The 20,725-nt window shown below is 48.4% G+C and overlaps 3 protein-coding genes across 3 annotated transcripts; 2 read left to right on the top strand and 1 right to left on the bottom strand.

Annotated features, from left to right (window-relative positions):
- Positions 1 to 3,196: 3,196 nt before the first annotated feature.
- On the bottom strand, positions 3,197 to 6,500 carry EAH_00008120 (hypothetical protein, conserved; the record flags this gene model as incomplete). The annotated part of the gene is made up of 2 exons (XM_013395713.1): positions 3,197 to 5,904; positions 6,155 to 6,500. 2 exons carry the CDS (start codon positions 6,498 to 6,500, stop codon positions 3,197 to 3,199), a joined length of 3,054 nt encoding a protein of 1,017 aa, XP_013251167.1.
- A 4,113-nt stretch (positions 6,501 to 10,613) lies between these two features.
- EAH_00008130 (UDP-N-acetyl-D-galactosamine:polypeptide N-acetylgalactosaminyltransferase T3, putative) lies at positions 10,614 to 15,388 on the top strand (the record flags this gene model as incomplete). The annotated part of the gene is made up of 6 exons (XM_013395714.1): positions 10,614 to 10,943; positions 11,188 to 12,292; positions 12,635 to 12,758; positions 13,643 to 13,735; positions 14,512 to 14,620; positions 15,326 to 15,388. 6 exons carry the CDS (start codon positions 10,614 to 10,616, stop codon positions 15,386 to 15,388), a joined length of 1,824 nt encoding a protein of 607 aa, XP_013251168.1.
- A 2,035-nt stretch (positions 15,389 to 17,423) lies between these two features.
- EAH_00008140 (hypothetical protein, conserved) lies at positions 17,424 to 19,979 on the top strand (the record flags this gene model as incomplete). Its single annotated transcript, XM_013395715.1, has 1 exon — positions 17,424 to 19,979. The coding sequence occupies one exon, from the start codon at positions 17,424 to 17,426 to the stop codon at positions 19,977 to 19,979; it is 2,556 nt and encodes an 851-aa protein (XP_013251169.1).
- Between the last annotated feature and the right edge of the window lie 746 nt (positions 19,980 to 20,725).

The following is a 20,725-nucleotide window of genomic DNA, read 5'->3' on the forward strand; positions in this document are numbered from 1 at the left end:
TCATTTGTTTGTTTATATATTGCTGTGAGTTTGGTCTCTTATTTGTTTGTTGTTTGGTTTTGTTTACTTTTCACCTGTTTATTGATTGATTGATTGATTTATTTATTTATTTATTTCGCTTGTTATTTTGTTTATTTGTCGTCTGTCTACTTATACTTATTATTTGCTCGTTCGTCAGTACTGGTTTTTCTGTTTATTTTCGCTACTTAAGTATATATTTTCTTGTTGGCGTTTGCATCTACCGGCCATTTGTTTTTTATTTGTCCTGAACTGCGGCGTTCCATTATTAGAGTAGTGGCATGCGCTATAAACTAGAAAGAGTAGGGAATGGTTAAGCGTTTATTTAATTGAATAAATATATATATAATAATAAACATAAGCGACGGCGGCAGGGTTCGAACCTGCGCGGGCAGAGCCCAATGGATTTCAAGTCCATCTCCTTAACCACTCGGACACACCGCCGACGACGGCTTCGGTGTTACGCTTGCTATTCTTCCTTCTCTATTCTTGCTTTTAAATTTGTTTTTGTTTTCTTAACACTTTGTTCAATTGTTTGTGTTTATTATTTTATAACCCCTCTGCATCACAGCAGGAGAACTCCTCCTATGCTCTACAGTTATTTCCTTACTAATGAACTGCAGCTGCCTTTTGTTACTAATGAAAGGCCTCAGAATTCTCTGTTTTTTGTCTGTTTATGGCTTTCCTTGTTTCTGATTTGGTTGGCGTGTTTCGCCTCCTTACTAACAGAGTCGGTTGTCAAGGAGGTTATAAAGAGCCTGTTTCTTGTTTATTTCGTGCTCTCTAAGAACAATTTTAATAACGAAAAAGCTGCATATACGTCTGAGACCGCAAATATTATTCAAATCTCCTTTTCAATTCGTTTTTGGACGGGCTCTGCTTGCGGTCCCTTGTGTTTTCTGCTGGCATATCAGCCTGTAAACGTTTACTGCATATATCATTACTTATTATTAAGCATATTTCATTCAAAGAAGGGACTAAACTCCTAAGAATAACGAACCTGCACTGCGTTGCAACACAGGGAGAGCACAAGCCGATGTCATAGAGACCACTGGTCCCGCTGTATCCTTTAACACTATAAAAAGGCTTTTTTTGCATTTTATCATCGACTACTGTTCAGATGAAGATGCTTAAGCGAAAGAATGGCTTCAAAAGATTCAAACCAACCGTCGTACACCCACACTCCCCCCTCCTAGAGTTCACTGTATACCAGCACACGCCGAAGAAGGGGTAATTAGCGATAAATGAAGAAGAATGGCATGAAAAAGACACCTTTATGAATATGCTTTTAACACCAATTCTGATAAGATGTTGTTAATTGAACTTTTGAAAGTAATCTGCTGTTTAGACCGCACAAAGAAGACCCAACCGTGGCAAGCATGAAATGCATGAAATGCAAATCCCCCGGCTGGACGGGTAAGGCTGTTGTGTTTGCTCCTCTCCCCCCGCCTAAAATTGGATTTGTTTGTTCTAAAAGTAGTTAAATTTGCATTTTTAAATTATTACAGTGAGGAAAAGGGAAAAGAAAACATCTTTACTTGTTCTTCCACCCACGGTGGTGGGTGTTATATCAGACGCCAGTGGCATCATAATCCGCTGCACCAGATCACTTGAATCGCCTTTAAAAGTTGGTGAATTAATCATTTCTTTTTTAATTAATTAGAAATTATCGTTTGAATGTTTATTTAAATATATTAAAACCATGATCGCGACGTTTTTCTGGGGCAAAACTACCCCTACTTCTTATTCGCCGTTCATGCCCTGAAGGGGTGGGGCTTTATTCAAGCACCGTTCTCCATCCTTGCGGAAGGGGCAATGTCGCTGCACATGACGCCTAGCGGATGCGCGATGATTGCTAGTTGAAAACTACTCCAATTCCCGTTCGCCGACCCTCACGGGAAGGCGGCAATTTCTGGGGCCTTTCGGGGCTAACAATTATTCATTTTGTGCATGTTCGATTGCTGTATGATTGTGTTTATGTTTTGTACTTATGCGCGTTCGGTATTTCGTCATTTGAGGCATTTTTACCTCTATCTGCTGTGTATGGCCTTTAAATAATCGGTTCTTGCGTGCGTTATCTGCGCTCAATATTAGCTTAGTGACTTTTCTGTTGTTATAGGTTACTATTCGTCATTGTATAGATATGCTTTTAAGACGATTGTTTAAGCCTAGGCCATCTTCAGTACTGTCTTGGTGTGTAGTGATATATCCATATGTATATATACATGGATATTCTAAACATCGAAGGGAAGGTGTGTGCTGCTGTTGCCTCTGGCTGCAGCGGCTGTCCTCTATTATTGGACCTGCAAGAACAATAATACGCCTTCCTAGTTTACTACATGGATTAATTGTTCAGGTTTAGTTGATATATATGTACATATATATATATATATATATATTCATACATGGATGTATTTTTTGTGCATTACAAGGCTGGACAGTCGTGCAGACGGCAGCAAGACGAGCGCTAGAGCGGAGTTAGAGTTTGTTTTGTTCGTTACCGTTATTTTCTTGTTTAATCCTAAGTGGCATTCTGTTTGTTAATAGAGGTGGTACTGTAAATATACAAAAATGCCAAGTGAAACTCGTGTGCAAGTTGTACTGATGATACAAATTTATTCAGTGTACTTCAGCCAATTCGAATGGTTCAGCTATAAGGGAAGAATATAGGCGGCAGATTAGTTATAGGCTTTGCTGCAGTAAAACAATGCAGCAGCAGCGAGAGGGGAGATTCGTGTGGTAGTATGGGTTTTATTGCAGCAAAATAACGAGTTTACGTTTTTTGCAGCAAAAGGTACATTGGCTGCAGATAAAAAGAAATGCACTGCAACAAGAGGCGCCAAGGCGTTTTATGTGTGCTGAAAGGCGGAGGTGCACGTACACCTGGAGCCATCAACAACAAATCCTCATCATTTAATTGCAATTCATCACAACAACAATGCGCTTCCAATGTACAATTAAACCTATACGAACCGCCTCGCTCGTACACGAGGCCAACAAACAAACAACAACCGCAATATATGCTGTTGCTGCTGTGGCTACTACTGCTGCTGCTACGACTGCAACAGCAGTGGTGCTGCTGCTGCTACGGCTGCAACAGCAGTGGTGATGCTGCTGCTACAGCTGCAACAGCAGTGCTGCTGCTGCTACAGCTGCAACAGCGGTGCTGATGGTGCTGCTACGGCTGCAGCAGTCTGTCTCGCACGAGCTCATAGAGCCGCTGCCGCACTTGGGGGTTTAAATGCTGCAGCAGCAACGCCAAATCCTGCTGCCGCTGCTGCAACTCCGCAGCAGTCGCAGCTGACTCCACTACTCGCTGTACTTCTGACTGATTCCCCGGGACCTCACTGGGGCGGCAACGCCCAAACCCTTGCTGGTGAACCTGCTGCTGTTGCTGAGTTTGCTGCTGTTGTTGCTGCTGCTGCAGGTCCCCAATCATTTCAGCCAACCACCGCCTCTCCGCTGCCCTGCGCTGTTTCCTCTCTTCCTCCTGGGGGTCGGGTCTTTGCACGACTCCAGCAGCACGGAGCTGCTGCTGCAGCTGCTGCTGCAACTGTTGCTGCAACTCCTGCTGCTCCAGGTCTTGCCGTCGCTGCAATATCTGAGCTTCCATCTTCCTTGCCTCCAGCTGCAGCAACAGCATTTGTTGCTCTTGCTGCTGCTGTAGCCGCCTCTCTAATGCGATCCGTCGTTGTTGCAATTCCTCCAGTTCCTGCTGCTGCTGATGCTGCTGTTGCATCCTTTGTTCCTCTACAATGCGAGAGCTCTGTGCTGCAAGGGACTGTCGCTGTTGCGTCCTTCGTTGCTGTTTCTGCTGTTTCTGCTGTGGCGGCTGTACAGCAGCCCCAGCGGACGCTCCTGCTGCTGCTGCTGCGGCAGCAGCAGCAGCTGCTGCTTCTAACGCTGCTTGTTGTCTGTTGCTGTGGCGTTGAGAATGCGAGGGCTCTACCCCCGCAGATTTCTTGTGCTGCTTTTCTCCTGCATCAAGCGATGAGCCCGGTAGCTCCTCTTCTTGCTGCTGCTGCTGCTTTTGCTGTTGCTGCTCCTCCTCCTCTTCAAAGGGCGAAGCAAAGGTGATGCATCCGGCAGAACCGAAGTCCCATGCGGCTGCCTCAACAACGCGCCAAGGGTCTTGTGGAGTTTCTTCTGCTGCATCTGCTGCGGCATCATCTGCTGCGCTGCTGCTGCTGCTGCTGCTTTCTGAGAAAAGCGCGTCTTCTAGAGCAGCGCCGCTAATAGTGCCGAAGTCTCTGAGGTATCTCAGCTGCCTAGGAGTAGACAAGGAGAAAGAAAACCCCACGTGGCCAGATAAGACCTCTCCAGCTACAGCAGAAACAGGGGGCGGTTGCTGCTGCTGCTGCTCTGCTGCTGCTGCTGCCGCATCCCGCTGCCTCGTGTTCCTGCGTTTCAGCGTCCAGCCTCTTCGGTTGCTCGGTTGTTGCTGCAGCGGTGCTGCTGTTGCTGTTGCTGTTCCTGCTGTAGCTGTAGCTGCATCCGTTGCGTCTGCTTCATCTGCCGGCAGGTTTGTTCCTGCTGCTGTTGCTGCTGCTGCTGCAGTAGGGTCTTTGCCTGCAGCGTTTGTGGGGGCATCTTGCATTGCAGCATCTGCTGCAGCCGCCGCAGCTGCTGCTGCTGCTTCTTCTTCTTTCTTTTTGCCTTTCATTTTAAGTTTCCAGAGGTAATATACCTTTTTAAAGTCTGCATCTCCGCACTCTTCTGGGTGAAACAAAAAAGCGAGGCGCTTCGCCTCGCTATACCCCAAGACTTTTGCATTAAATGTCCGTTGCTTCACTGGCCTGTGGCGGCTCGGGCTGCGCAGCCAGGAGAAGAATGTGTGCAAGTCTGTGCGGTACCAAACTTTGCGGCGATAGGAGGCATCAATCACTTCATCAGCCCACAATATACGCTGATACCCTCCGCCTCCTGCAGCAGCTGCAGCAGCAGCAGCTGCTGCTGCTGCTGCTGATGGTGCTGCTGTTGCGGACCCTCCCCCCGACACCTCTGACGAGGCTCCTGCGGTCGCTACACTCGGTGCCGTGCCGCTCTCTGCTGCTGCTGCCTCTCCACCTTCTGCTGATGCTGCTGGAGCACCCTCTACTGTCTGGGAAGGAGAAGTCGTTCCTGCTGCTCCTGCTGCTGATGGATCTGATGCAGCAGCTGCTGCAGGGGCTTCCTCTGCTGCCCCAGGAGGAGGCGTTTCATTATTGTCTTCTTCTTCTTCACAGAATGTCTCGGTGTACGTTCCGTCGCTGCTGTAAGTCATTATTTTGATGGGGCGCCTCGGCAGCCCCGCGTATTCTTCTGCTGTATGTACATCTGCGTAGTTGGGGCCCAATAGGGCTCCGCCGCGTCCGGGCAAATACCCAGCCACATCGCAGCAGCAAGCACCCTCGTAGGTCTGCTCTTGCTGCTCCTGCTCTTGTTCTTGTTCCTGCTCCTGTTCTTGCTCTTGTTCCTGCTGTTGCTGCTGCTGCTGCTGGGGATCTGCGCTTGAGGCGGTCGTTGACTTGCTGCTGCTACTGTTGCTGCTGTAAAGGAACGCTGCTGCAGGCGAGAGGGGCTGAGAGTAGCATAGCTCAGCATCAGAGGAGAGGGAAGGGGTGGGGGAGGCGGCAGGAAATAGCGGTGGCTGCAGTCTGTCTCCTCTCTCCTTGTCTGCTGTCTCGCCAGCTCTTCCGTCTCCTCCTTCAGCAGCAGCAGCTGCTGCTGCTGCAGCTGCAGCAGCAGCTGCTGCTGCTGCTGCTGTTAACTGCGCCTCGGCAGAGTCTGAACGAGGGGAAGGAGAGGCACATAAACGCTCCGGTGTATGAGACTGCCTCACGGGGGTCGCCGGTTGCTGCGTGCTGCAGAGGGAGTCGGCGTTGCTGTCTTCTTTGGATGTTTCACCTGCAGCAAAGCAAAAAATGCAGCAGCATTAAAACAATATCAATAAACAACCATCGAGATAAAAAGAAGGAGGCAGAAAGAAACAAAACGAGACACAAAACATGAATGCGAAAGCTGACAGAACGAACAGACGGCGTTGCAGCTGACAAAGGCAGACAAAGAACGCATGCATTCTATAGAAACAAACGCGTGTATACCCAAATACGCCCATTCAAGTAAGAGGAATAAACAACTAAACAAATAAACGTACATAGTCGTGATTCGGGGCGCTCGTCCGTAGGCACGCTGATGCTGCTGCGGCGACTGCTGGCGGTGCTGCTGCGTCTGCGTTTTGCTGTCGGTTCTTTTAAGCCTCCTTCTGGGCTCTTGATGATGCTGATGCTGCTGCTGCTGTTCACACCGTTGCTGCTGCTGCTACTGCTGCCGTCAGCCTTTTCGTGCTGCGTGCCGTTAGCGACAGCCGCGCGAGGACACAGCTCTGCCTCCTCCATCTGTAGGGCGCGCGTTGATCGCGCTCTCTTCCCCTTAAGCGGTTGTGGGTCTTGAACTGCTGCAGGTGCTGCAGCAGCAGCCAAGTTTCTTTTGTGCGGCGACATCACCAAGTGGTGGTTGATGTCAGCCAACGTACGAAGCAACAGCGGAGAGAAGACCTCGCAAGACACCTCAAATGCCGTAGAAGTTTGAAATATAGGCGAAGAGAAGTGCTGCAGTGGTCCTTACTAAATGCAACAGAACGCTGCGCGGGCGCCGCCGACCTCAGGTGTTCTGAATCCGCTCAGCTGCAGCACCTGCGTCGCTTTCTTGCTCCTCTTTGGAGACCTTTGGAGACGCAAACGCCCCTCGACACAGAAAAGAAGATGCAATTTGAATTGAAGCGGTAAAACACTAAGAAAGCGAACGGCTGCTCTGCGGGGCAACGCCGGTGGGGCGAGTTCACACGCGTCTGTGCCTCCCGTAGGTCTCCTTTAATGCAGAGAAACTTGTCTATTTTGACGAATGCTGCAGTAGGTTCGGAGAAAAGGCCCCGATCAAGGCGGGTTTCAATAGGAAAACGAGATTCTCTACGGCTCTGCAGCTCACAGTCCTGTTAAGACGAGCAAGAGGGACGTACGCCACGAAGAAGTGCCCCAGGAATGCACGCAGTGTTCTTATAGCAAGACGAAAAGCAAGTTAAAAGAGATGAGAAGCAAAAGGCTTCTCTAATGTTGATGAAACAAGCGAGAAAAAACTGGCGATCCCTTGCGAGCGCGGATTGGCAGCAGTTTGGCGGGCGTACACTCCAGGCAAAGTCGGAAAGGTGTCTGAATCTTCGATGTTCCCATGTTTAAAATGGCATCTAAAGTAAAAACCGTTTTAGAATCCGCAAATATAAACAAGATAAACAATAAACAAGAAAACTTCACCGTCGGTTTCGCGGCCAACTGCGAAGGTTCCTGTGCCCTATGGTCCGGTTGCTGCAAGACGCGGCACGCGTGCGCTCCGATGCGTGAAAGCTGCGACTGCAAAACTCGAAAAAACGGTTCAAAATAAATGCAAAGTAAAGTTAGAACACCAGAGAAACGTCTTATTTCTCGTCTCTCCTTTAAACCTCAATAAACGCAAGTCTCCGGGCGCCCTCTGCCAGCCGTCTGTGCAGTTCTGCCTACCCGCCGGTAGCCATCTGGCTTCGGAGTGCTCTGTTCAAGTTTGTTGAGATTACCATTTGTTTTCTCCTTTTAACTAAAAGAGACAAACGAGTAGATATGAAAGAACTGGCTCTCTCGCCGCAAGAGACGGGAAAGGGCAAATCATAGCCCCCCATGCAGCAACAACACTCGTTCGTTCAACATGTACTGCGTGTTAAGGCTGGGGGCGGGCGCGAGCTTTCCACCCTTTAAAACGCATCTCTGCTGCATCTCTTGCAATAAATTGCTTTTTTAGGCTGCTAATACCTCTAATTACTACACTCTCTGCTGCATGATGTATTTAACTGCCCAAGTGCCTGCGTGATCGCGCACGCATCCCAGGCGGCGTTGTACGTTGTTGCCTTAGTGCAAAAAAAACCTCTTTGAAGCCAGCTACCCGAACTGACTGAATGAATTAAGCAAAAAAAACAAAGAATAACGAATTATTAGCTTCAGAACATATGCATCATTCTCTCAAAAACATGAACTTGTCAGAGAGGAGAGCACCAGAGGCACTCACCCACTGCAGGCGCTCACCTACTGCTGTGCGCCTTCCTTCTCTTTTCGTTCGAGATGTAAGTGCATCATATTGCTTATAAATAAATAATATGTTTGTTGGTGGATTTAAAAATGAGAAATGCATCGGAAAAACCATGTGCTGCGCTGCAGCTGCTAGCAACCCCGCAGCGCACGGGGCGGCGGCACAGTAATTGTTACCAGCTGTGAGGTGTACTGGTGAATGTGTCTACTGATTGACACTATTCAGTCAACGTTTTTTTCCTATTTACAAAATGGAGAGATGTTCGAAAGAGCAAAAGGACGACTTCTTATCGCTTCTGCATGCAAAACTAGAACGGAGTGGGCGCAGTGCCCGTGTAGAGAACTATGGGCCTCTGAATCTTCTTCTCCTCAGCCAGCAATCTCTAGTTGTATGTGTATTAATGCATGCAGATACAAAAATGTTGACCTCTAGGCAGTTGTCTTGGCGTAATCGCAACAGTATGGGGTCCATGGGAAGTCGTGGAGGCTCTGGATGTCTCCCTCCTAAGTAATTGCAATGGGGTTTGTTCGCTTGCTGGCCTTTGTGGACTTCGTCGCATTTTGAATATGCAATAGCAGCCAATTGGCTTCCATTTGGTGCTTCCTACAGCGGGCGGTGTAACGAAGGCACCTAAGAAACGTTCGCCCAGGTCCCTATGTCCCTCTCTGAGGTTTCTTTGTGCTTTAAAATGAAGGCAAAGAGATGCAATAGGCCGTGGAATGGAGAATGAAGAATAGTAGGGTTGCGCTGTCTTTTACAGTACTTTACTTAGAGAAAGTAGAGGCATTTAAGAGGGGCAGACACTCATGTTGGATGACAACGAGAAGAGCAGATTCTTTGTGGGTCATTCATTTAATTTGCCTTTGTGTTCAAACGACCCTCTCTCTTGCTGATGAGGTGCCCTCTTTTCTTCCACTCTTTTTCTTTCTCCTTCGTTTGCTTCCTTTTAGATGTTAATTCGTTGCCTACACCCCACCTACTGGAGAAGGAAATGGCTGTGTGCACACCTCAACAAACGTAGCTCATCTGGCTAAAAATAAAGGATTTAGATTGTTAAAGTGTTCGATTCATTTCACAATTGAAAATAAAAGAATAATAGAAGGATTTTCTTAAAAGAGAATCGAATGGCGCCGTGCAAGCATATTAACGCCGGCACGCGAAGCTCTCAGATAATAATGAAGCCCCAATAATAATGGGAGTAATAATGAATACGGATAAAAATAATTAAAGTGCATTAACAAGAAGGTGACCCTAATGATATTAACTGATGTCTGCCCTCTTAAGGCTTTCTGTCGTGTATTCGCTGAGCCATGCACATTGCAGATTTTTGTTAACATCGACTGCGATTTTTAACTCGAAAGAGAACAGATGAATATTTGCATGTTTTTTGTCTCAGGTCTTCAGTAGGCACTAAAAATAATTGGCTTAGTATAAATACTAATGGAATTATTTCTAGTGCCAACTGTAGACCAGTATTATGAATATTAATTAACTAATAATAGCTGTTTACCATTCCTTCGTGAAAATATTTATATCACCGCCTTGCTGCTGTTTAAGGCCCAGACGAAGTGTGCATGATTATACATTTATTTCAGGCAATCAATAGATCTTTTTATATAGATAGTCTGCATTTTCACTTAAATACGCGCTATTCCTACAGCTGAAACAAACCTAGCCAACCTTGCGATTGACCGGCGCAGGCAGCCCATGTTATAATTAAATTATCAAGACTCGACAAGCAGGTGCTCCATTGACACACAGATAGGGGTGTTCCTTATCTCCACGTTTCTCTAGTTTCGAGCATTGTGAAGACCTGCAATATCAGAATGGGCCAAGCTTTGAACGAGAGATGTGAAATCTTGATCATTATTGCTTTCACATACAATTACCCGCTACAGGGAATAATGAATGGTAACTTTTGCGCGACAGTATATTCGGTGGTCTGTCTACCGGGGCTGCGACGAGTTGCATGCGCACTGTCATGTCGGCGGCGGGAGGAGGACGTGTTCTGAAGATTTGAAACGTGGATAGAACTGAAAACAAAAAGATGGTGGTATTCCAGTCAGTAAAATAAAAATTAATGGATAATCAGCTCCTTCCTTCGTGGCTCCGCGTCTAGGCGGCTGAGCTGTACAGGCAGGTGCCCTGGGCTCGGTGCCCTCGCGAGAGCATCGGAGCGGAAAGTTAATTCATGCTGCCCTTACAGCTGTTTTAATAGTGTTGCATTTCACTTTTTTTGTTTATGTTCAAGAAAAGTCAAGATTTTCCAGCTGGAGCTGCATAAGAGGAGGCTTCCGGTGGTACCATTCGACGGTTCGGTCAACGTCCGGCGTTGCCTGATTGGGCGTATATGTGCAGGATTCTGATGTTGTTTAAGCGGCTATTTCGTTACTTTGGTGCAGGAGTCGTTCAAGTGATTGAGTAGACTGCTGCAGTTGCCTGCATTCCCTCTTTCCGGTGCTTTTCAGCGTGTTCAGCTCCTCGTGTGCTCCGCCACCTTGACCATGCCCGAAAGCCACGTCCAATCTGCGGACTGGAGGCGGCCTGTCTGGGGTTGTTTGCAGCTGACGGTGATGGCGTTGGGGTTCGGTTCGATTCTCCTTAACGCAGTGCTGCTGACGCGGTATGTGTTGCCTGGGGTGCAGCTCACCGCCGAAGGTGATGACTCTGCAGCGGAGTTCTCCGGCGCTATTCAGCGCAAGGGGGACCTCCATTCTGTTTCCGAAAACAGCAGCAGCAATAGCAGCAGGTTGAACCCCAATATGATGCATGGACCCCTCGGCCTGAACCCAGACGGCACCCCAGCCCATGTTCCCGCGCCTCCCCCACCTCCTGTACGTTGTATTTGGAGAAAGGAAGAATACTTTTAGATGAAATCACGGGAGGTTGCCATGTGTAGCGTGTGTGCGTTGCTTCTGAGTTGGTGTGGCGTCTGTGCATGCACCGGAGGCATAGAGGCGACTGCTCGTTGCAGGGGTTGTTCGTGTAGCAGTTGACTTTCTGAATGGGGTAGTGGGTTTAGGGGAGGGGTCTGAAAGTTTATTTTAAGTGCGTGATTCATTTGGGATGTATGTACAGGACCTGCACATGCCCCTGGAGTTGGCACGAGGAGGAGGTTTCAACTTGCAGTTAAGCGATCATCTGCCTCTTGACCGCGACGCCCCAGATTCTCGCCACCCTGCATGCAGGAAGTTGGAGTACGATTTGAAGTCTCTTCCCTCTGCCTCTGTATTGATGGTTTTTTATAACGAGCCGTTCTCAACGCTGATGCGCTCAGTGCACAGTGTATTAAATCGAACGCCTCCTTCTCTGCTGCACGAGGTGGTTCTGCTAGACGACGGCAGCGATGCGCCGGACGTGGCGGCTTCAGGCAACGGGAAGCTGCAGCGTTATGTAGATTTGCTGCCGAAGGTGCGGCTGCTGCGGAGTCCGCAGCGGGAGGGGATCGTAGGGGCTCGTCTTCGAGCAATTCGAGCAGCAGAAGCTTCTATTTTTGTTGTTCTAGACAGTCACATTGAGGTCCAGCCCCAGTGGCTTGAGCCCTTAGTGGCGCGCATTCAACAGGACCGTCGGCGGATTGTAATGCCTCAGGTAGACGGAATAGATGCAGAGACACTCGAGCATATAGCAGGGGGAATAGGCTGTAAACTGGGTTTCTTATGGCAGTTAATGGAGCATTCGTATGAGCCTCATCAGATGGAGAGGCTCCCTGAAGAGCAGCGGCGGCACTCACCTACAGACTTCCAGACATCTCCTGCAATGGCAGGGGGTTTGTTTGCTGCGGATAAAGATTTCTTCTTCTCTATTGGAGCCTATGATGAAGGCTTCAAGTACTGGGGCACGGAGAATCTTGAGTTCAGCTTCCGCCTCTGGCAGTGCGGGGGCATACTTGAGTGCGCCCCGTGCAGCCGCGTATACCACATATTCAGAAAGGGGGGAGCGGGATACAGCTTCCCTTCTAAAGCCCTTGTTTCTAACAAAATGAGAACTTTACTCTGGATGGATGAATATGCTGACTTAGCCTGGCGCGTACTCGGGAGGCCCCAAGTAGACTTCGGGGTAGAGTCCCTTGAACGAAGAAGACAGTGGAGAAAAACGCACAACTGCAAAAGCTTCAAGTGGTTTATGGAAAACGTTTTTCCAGAAGGAGACGTTGTACACCTCTCAGATGTCCCTTACTTAGGTAAACGAACTAACGAACAAACAAGCAAACAGACAAACAAACACACGTCATGAGCAACAAACCTTCTTCTGCTTAGCGATCAAGTCCTAAACCCTGAAGGAAACGCTCTCTGTTGCAGCCTGAATATGTCTGAATTGCGTGCGATTCAATTAACATCCCTTATTCGTATGCTTAAGCTGCACTCTAAACAACAAGGTAGCAGTGCAGGTAACACTGTACAGTGTTTGATGCTCCTTCCTCGAGAAAGAAAGACGGGATGACGGCGGTTTCGGGTCCGGGGTTTAGGGTTTTGGGCTTAGGATTTAGGATTTAGGGTTTAGGGTTTAGGGTTTGTTGTCGCAGGTCAGCTTGAAAACAGCGGATCGGGTTTATGTTTGGATACCGTTACCCGCGGTTCTCCTGGGGGCCGTCCGGCCTTAAAACAATGCGCCCCTGGGCATGCGACGCAGGAGTTTATGTACTTTAGGTAAGGGAAAAGCATAAGAGAGTCAAGGGGAAGAAAAGAAGGAAGCAGCACATGAATTCAGCGGAGATTCACAAGATAAAAAAAAATAATAATTATTTCCCCCCCCAATATCTAATCAGTTCTCTGCTTTCGTGGATATATAGATAAGCCGCGGGGCGGTTGTGTAGAATATATAATAGGAATCATATTAAAAATAACAATAACAATAGCAATGGCAATACCAGTAACACAAACAAGAATAAGAATATTACAATGATAATAAGAGCATATTCCAATGCAGCAACAAAACTGCGATATTAGACTTAACAACCCCTCAGCTGCTTTGTTCAATTCTGCTTAAGAAATGGGTTTAATTGATGGTATCAAATCGTAAAAATAATAGTAATTATTTTATTATTGTTGCTGCTGTTTTTTGTATTATTATTGTTAGTTAATCGCGGGTATGCGGGTTGTAGGAAAGTGTAGGGGATCAGTGCGTGTGGCATATCGTCATTAATGGAGATATATTTGTTTGTCTTTAAAATGATAATTGCCCTCATTTGCTTGCTGGATCTGGACAAATAGAAGCTCTAAGGGGTGTCAGTGGCTCCGGCGGAAATGTTTGTTGCAGTGCGTTTCAATGCTTTCCATTATTGCGTTTGTCTCTCATCTCCGCCTGTTCAAGACCTACAGCTGTTGCTGTAGCTGCAACTGTCAACAAAAGCTCCAGCAGAAGCAGAACATTTTGTTGTTTTATGTTCAAATGCATTTGCAGCTGCAGCAGCAGCCGCAGCAGGAGTAGCTGCAGCAGCAGCAGTTGCAACAGGAGCTGGTGCAGCAGCAACAGGTGCAGCAGGAACAGGTTCAGCAGCTGTATTTGCTATTTTGCGTGTGTGTGCATGCAGGAAAATAGGACATGTGATGCCTGTGCACAACGATGAGGCCTGCTTGACTCCCCGAGGCGACTGGGAATGGTGCAGGGCAACGGACCCCATGTGGTGAGATAAATAAAACTTTTTTCTGAGAAAAATATCTGTCAGAGTTTTCGATGCTTTTTCGTTAAGGCGAGGCCAACAAAAAGAAGCCGACTCGCGTCAGTCTTCGTGCGTACTCGTTGTGCATCTCCAATGCAGCAGCAGCAACCGCAGCAAGAGTAGCAACAGCAATAGCAGCAGTTACAACAGGAGGAGTAGCAGCTGTGTGATTGCGTTTTCTTCTATGAGGACTCATCCCAGAATTGTGCTGTTTCTGCTGTTGCTGCTGCTGCTGTTTCTGCTGCTGCTGCTGCTGGTACCCAAGCTGGCGTTGCCGTTTTGCTTTTGTTTGTGCTGCTGTTCTTGTTTCGTTTTTCTCGGACGCTGTACGCCTTGCGTCTGTCTGTCTCTGTTTCTCTCTCGGTTTCTCTCTCTCTCTCTCTCTCCCTCTCTCTCTCTCTCTCTCTCTCTCTCTCTCTCTCTCTCTCTCTCTCTCTCTCTCTCTCTCTCTCTACCTCTCTCCCTCTCTCTCTCCCTCTCTCTCCCTCTGTCTTTTTTTATTTGTTTTGTCGTCTATATCTCCGTTTGTTCTTTTTCTACTCGGTTCATATTTCCATTTCCACAATTTGTCTGCCTTCTTTTCAGTTGTTTATTGTCCAAGGCTTTGGCATTGGGTTCACAGGAAAAGGCCCTTTAGTAGCATTCATTTTGTCTACTTATTTACTTGCTACTTGCGTTTATTTATTTATTTACTTCATTTAATTTAATTACTCGATTTGTTTCTACGTATTATTCAACAGGTGGGACTATGAAGACGGAATGTTAAGGAATCGGCTATTGAGAGAATGCCTGGCAGTTAAGGGGAACCAGCTAGTGATGGGTGTCTGCGACCCCGAAGATGCCTTTCAGGTGATTATTTTGTTGTTTTTTAATGGGTTTAGCTGGTGTTTTTAATTCAATTTGGCTGGTGTGTTTGGTTGTATTGCCTATTTGTTGCTGTTGTTGTTGGAGCGTAACAGTTGCTTGCTTCCTCCTTGCTCATGTTCTTTTAACCTTCGTTGTTTTCTCGTTGTCACTTGCCTTTTTCTTGTTTGTGGATGCTTTTATTTGTATTTACTCTATAGTCATTTATTTCATTGCAGGAGGTAAAAATGCAGAAAGTTACATGAGCCTATGCAGCTTTGTCCATAAACAATCCCGAGAGGGTTATATCTGCTGCTGCATTAGTAGCTTGGCTATTTGTTTAGCTCTCTCTTGTTTACCGATGTAATTTGTCTGTTTTGTTTATTTTATCGCTTTATTTGTTTATCTCTTTCTTTAGAGCGTTTATCTCTTTGTTTTGTCTCTGTGTTCGTCTTGTCTTCCACTGGTCGCCTCTCAGCCTGCTCTTCACCATGAACCCTAAACCCTAACCTCTTGTCTGTTGCTTTATAATTCGCAGAAGTGGAAATGGCAAGAGTATCACCCGCCCGATTCCTTCACATTTCCGACTCCCCATGGCGCGAATTAGGTGTACGTGCACCTCAACAAGAGACACGAGCTTCAATATGCGTGTAGGTTTGTGAAAGCAGAAGCAGAGTCCTTTTTAGTTCTTCTCATGATATGCATGTACAGCTTACAGTGGAAATACAAACCACAGAGCGCATGCATCTACCCGTTAAGACAATGCGGGCGTAAGACCCCAACATTCAAGTATCTTCATCCCCACACCTAAACCCTAAAGCCCTGCGGCGGGGCAGCCCCCGCCGCAGGGCTACGCAGAAGGCTACGAACCCTGTACCCTAGCTTAAAGCTTTCTGACGGATGTGCGGCAGCCTTCCAGTGGCAAGTTTAAGGGTTTGCCCTCCAGGGTTTAGCAGCACTATATATTATTGGGGATGCTGTTGTTACATACACGTTCTATAGATAATTTTATCTCCATAATATTGCATTTTTTTTTATTTGTAGTTAAACCCCCCGCAGTGGAAAGGGCACTAAATGAACACGTAGAAATGCAGAGACAAATGCGGCTGGAGCTAAACAGGAGGAGGACGAAAATAGACAGACGAAGCAGGCAAAAAGACGCTTTTACCTCGTGTTTGTTTAGGCTGCCCTTTCCTCCCTGGCGTTCCTGTGGTCTCCCTTCCCTCTTCTTTTGCTTGCGCCCCTCCTCCTCCGTTACTGGATCTTCGTCAGTCTCTCTTGGCTGCTGCTGATTTGCTGCTGAGAGTGGTTTATTTATATTACGTTTGCATGGGCTACAAAGAGCTAGCAAGCGCAGCACTATGATGAAACGAAAGAGGAATACGAGCAGGCACCGTAGTAGACAACAATCATTGGAAGTGGACGGTAGAACGGCAAAAAGTTTTTTAAAATTAGGAAATAGCAAAACGGCGGGTTATTTGCCACCAGGAAGCGGGTGGACCTAGTCGACGTTCTGCAAAGCTTTTAAACATACGTATGTGCATATGTAGGGAGGGAAAGAAGGAGAAACAGAGAGAGAGTGAAAGAGCGAGAGATAGAGATAGGTAGGTAGATAATGCACATGCACTTATGTGTACGGTAAGAATATGTAGTTGTTGTTAGGTGTCTCTGTGTTTTTTCAAATATTCTCCGTTTTGATTGGCTCATCGGCATTAATCTATCGAATTCGGCAGCATTTCTGCATTTTCGCTTCCTTCCCTTAGAATCAGGGTTTTTCTCTCTTTGCTCCGTTTTGGAGTCTATAAATACCATAAACTGTAGAAGCTAAAGCCCACATCCCTTAACCCTAACACTTTAAAATTTAATCAAGACAAAGCATTTCATTTAAAGTTATATTTGAAGGCCCATCTTAGCTAAGGCCGTCGTTGCGTTGGTTGACTTTGAATTCAGAAATTCAAACTAATTCGGTCTCATGAACGGCTTCAAACTTCCAACTTAATGCAAAATAAGAGACTCAAATATGGCTGTTAATATAATTAGTAACTGTTTTTAGTGATTAATATTGTTAATTCTTAGTGAGCAGAGGTGAGTTCAATTTGCCTTGAACAGCTCTACACCATGCATCCGCCCACTGCACGGCTTAAAAGCTGCAGGTTTCAGCGCATTTGGAAAAATGTTTGCATTTTGCAGACGTGCAATACTAAAAGAAGATCAATTAAAAGCCAAGCATATCAAAATAAACGAAGTTTCCTGTCCCCCGATGCATGCAAGCCTCACTATGGAATGGAGAATAACTATTATTATTATTATTGCAATCAAAATGGATTTAAATAGTGAATTTAACTAAGCTTTCAACGAATACGTCTGGAGTTTCCGCTGCTTCGCAACCAACGCCGACCCACAGACCACACAACGAAGCTGAAGGAAGAGAGGATATGGGGTGTCTGAAGGCAGCCAATCTTCTCGTTGCATGCAAAGAAATGCAAATACTTATGAATTTGTCATCCTTTTCTTGCCCTTTCCCCAAATTTACTCTGTGAAAGACACAGACATGCATTATTCACAGACACCCAGTGCACACAGCCGGACAGAAACCGGCGAAGGCCGGTCCCGCAGACTTGCTCACCACCCCAGTCGCTCTGTTGCTTCCCCACTACACCAGAGTTTGTAGGAACTCAACAGCAGACGGCCTGTTGCAGCAGACAGAGCAGCGGCAGCAGCCGGCAACAACGGGAACTGCAGCAGCACCACCACCACCGAGCACGGCAAGAGCAGCAGCAAGGACTGCTAAGCCCAGAGGGACTTCACAATGGAGGAAGACGCTCTCCCTGAACAGCAGCCAGGTGCTGGCAGCAGCAGGTACTGCAGCAACGACGTGAGCGGCAGCAGTCAAAGCAACTGCCGCTCTGCTGCTCTACCTTCTGAATCCTCTGTTCGTCTACCCAGCAGTAGCAGCAGCAAGACGGCCAACAGCAGGGAAGCAATCAGCAGCGGCGATGGCAGCAGCAGCAACAGCAGCAGCAGCGGCAACGTGGAGACGACCAACTGCAGCAAATCTGCGGGGAGCAGCAGTACCAAATCCTCTGTTTGTGCAGCGGCGTCAACCGACGCAGACGCATCTTCGCTAGAAGCAGCAGGAGCACACAGCTGCAGCAGGAGCAGCAGCAGCGTGCCGCCTCTGAGTACATATATTTGTAGCCCTTTCACCTCTCTTTATCGTTGGTTTTTAAGGATCAGTATTGTCTATAAGTTTCTCATTGGAGGCATATGGGGGTTCCCAGGCACAGCAAATGTGTTTCTGCTGCCGCAGCAGCTGCTGCGGCTATTCACTTTGGGCGGTTGTGGTTTGCTGCTGCTGCAAGACGTCGTCTCTGGCTTGAGGCAGACATACACCCAACTGCTGCGGCAGAAGCAGCAGGACTGGGTGCAGCGGATGCTGCTGCTGCTGCAGCATACGGAGCAGCACAACACAAACGAGGTATTATGCAGCGAACGGCAGCGCCTACTGCAACTCGTTTCTGCTATGAGGCGATGCCTTGCTGCTACAGCTTCTTGTGATGTTCCTGGGCAGGCGCGACCAGCAGCAGCAGATGCAGGTACAGCAGCAGCAGAAGCTAAAGCAGAAGCAGCAGCAACAGAGGCTTCTATCCCCCACGAAACGGATGCTGCGGCCCAGTTGGCTGTGGCTGGAGACGTACAGCTTGCTGCGGTTGTCTTTGGGGCTCCGCGAGAAGTCGTTGCTGCTGCATGCGATGCAGCACACTTGCTGCATGCTGAAGCGACACAGCAGCACACACTGCAGCAGAAGCGACGGGGAAGGACAACCGCAGGAGCAGTTGCTGCCGTTTTTGTTGCTGCTGCTGCCTTTATTTGGGGGGCAGTTAAACGCCTCGTCGTCTTCGTTTGCTGTGTGCTGCTCTTGCATCTGTGCATAGACATCCCTGCTGCTGCTTCTGCTGCAGCAGCTGCAACAGCAAATACTCAACTCTCTCCGTGGTGGCTGCTGCTGTTGCATGCAGTGGCAAGAGGCTGTTTTGCTGCTTCCCTGATGAATCAACACGCCAGCAGCTACCTGGGATTAACTCATTGCCGCTCTCTTGCCCGCAGCAGCACGCGCAGCAGCAGCAAAAACAGCAGCAGCGATAGTAGCAAGAGCTCCAGAGGGATTGGCTTTGTGCCGAAGCCTTTGAATATTCATTTGCGTCTCTTTTTCGCATTCTGCGTCCCCGTCCTCTGTTCGCTTGCTGCCAACGCCGTTGCTGCTGTTGCTGCGGGCTCAGCAGCAGAAACTGCAGAGCTGCAGTGGAGTTGGAGAGGTCTGCTGCTGCTGCCCCTCGCGTTGCTGCAGGCTGCACTGCAGCTGGTGCTTCCTTTTGGTTATTTTGCGGTGCTTCCACTGCAGCGGCAGCGATCCGAAGCTGCAGAGCTGCTGCTGCTGCTGCAGCAGCAGCAGCAGCAGCTCAATTGGTCCATGCTGCCTGAGACGGAGGTGCTGCAGGAGTATTTTGCTGCAGGCACCTTGTTGACAACAGCAGCAGCAGCTGCTGCATGTTGCAGCAGTCCTCCAGCCCTGTGGGTTGCGCGCATTCGTTTGGAAAGCGCAGCAGCAGCAGCAGCAGCAGCCCAGTTGCTAGGGCTCAGGACCGAGCGACTGCAGCAACAGCACTTCTGTGGACGGCTGCGCAGCAAATGCCAATGGGCAAAGGCATCTGTGTTTCTGCTTTTTTCTCGCCTTCCCTGGGAGATTGCTGGCTGTTTGCGTCGGTTGTTTGTGTTTGGTTTGGGGTTGTCGTGGCTGCTGCTACTGCTGCATGCATTCCTGAATACGCCTCTGCTGCAGCAAAGCGGGGAGGCGGAGCTGCAGACTCCGTTGCAATTGCTGCAGCAGCAGCTGCAGCATCAGGAGGGTTGGGAAGGGCTGCAGCAGACGTGGCAGGAGATACTGCAGTTGCAGCGCGACTTAGGTGCGCAGCTACAAGGCAAAAGCTATGCAGAAAGCCTCGAGTGGGTGCTGCTGCAGCTGCAGCTAGGCTGGGAAGAGTACGTAAGAACCAGCAGCAAGCAAACAGATGACTTGCTGCGCGCTCGTGAACTCTTCGGCCTCTCCGAGGACGCCTCAGCAGCAGCAATAAAACAACGCTACAGGCAATTAGCCAAACTGCACCACCCTGACCGTGCAACCTTCAATTCCTGCAGCAGCAGCAACAACAACAGCAGCAGCAGTAGAGGCAGCGAGGCGGTAGGCTGTGTTTGCGTTGAGGGCGCTGCAAAAGGGGGGCAGCTACAGTGCACCTCTCGCCAAGAGGCGATGCAGCAGATTAACTTGGCGTACGAGTTGCTGCTGCAGCAGGCAGCAGAGCGGTGATGCGTAGTCTGCAGTCTCTGCACAGTGCGTTGTTGAGTTCTCCGTCCCTTTCTGTATACATCGCATGTGCCAAAAAGAGGCTGTAAAGCAAGATGCACTACAGCAGGTTTTGGCTCGCGATTGAACGCCTGCTGGTTTTGGTCGTCGGCTGTAAGGTGTGGTGGTAACTGTATTGTCCTGCAGTGTACATACACCTGAAGCCGTGACAAGCACACCCAGCTAAAGATGCACTCTGATTTTTTATTATAGACTAGTAAGGGCGCCGAGGTCACTCCTCTTCATAGGGCAATACGTTCCGTACTTTGACTACGTCGTCATAGAACAAAACGAAGCAGAAGAAATGGGGTGGGACGGCGTTGCACAATTGTATATATTGTATATATTGTATATTGTAATGAGTTTATATACACCGTCTGGTATCTGTAGATACCCAGGACGGCGAAGTACGCGTGCATCAGTTGCCTACAGCGTTAGAGCATGCAACACGACGGGGCTTAAGTATGCATGCACTTGGGCTTGCCCTGCAGCAGGCGTTGGAGCAAGTAGTGCTGCAACTCTTCAGAGGTCCCCTCCTCTCCTCACCATTCCCAGGCCTTAGGGTCCTTGCCCCCTGGACGCCTAGAGGCTGTAAGGGAGTCCAGCTGCTCGTTTAGGACTCATGTATCTAAAGTGTTTTGACTCTACTGCAATTCACGACGATCCTCTGCCAAGGTCGATGCCAGGGGGGGGGGGGGGGGGGGGGGATA

Source organism: Eimeria acervulina, genomic scaffold, assembly GCF_000499425.1.
Source record: "Eimeria acervulina Houghton genomic scaffold, Eah_scaff38, whole genome shotgun sequence".
Taxonomy (NCBI): domain Eukaryota; phylum Apicomplexa; class Conoidasida; order Eucoccidiorida; family Eimeriidae; genus Eimeria; species Eimeria acervulina.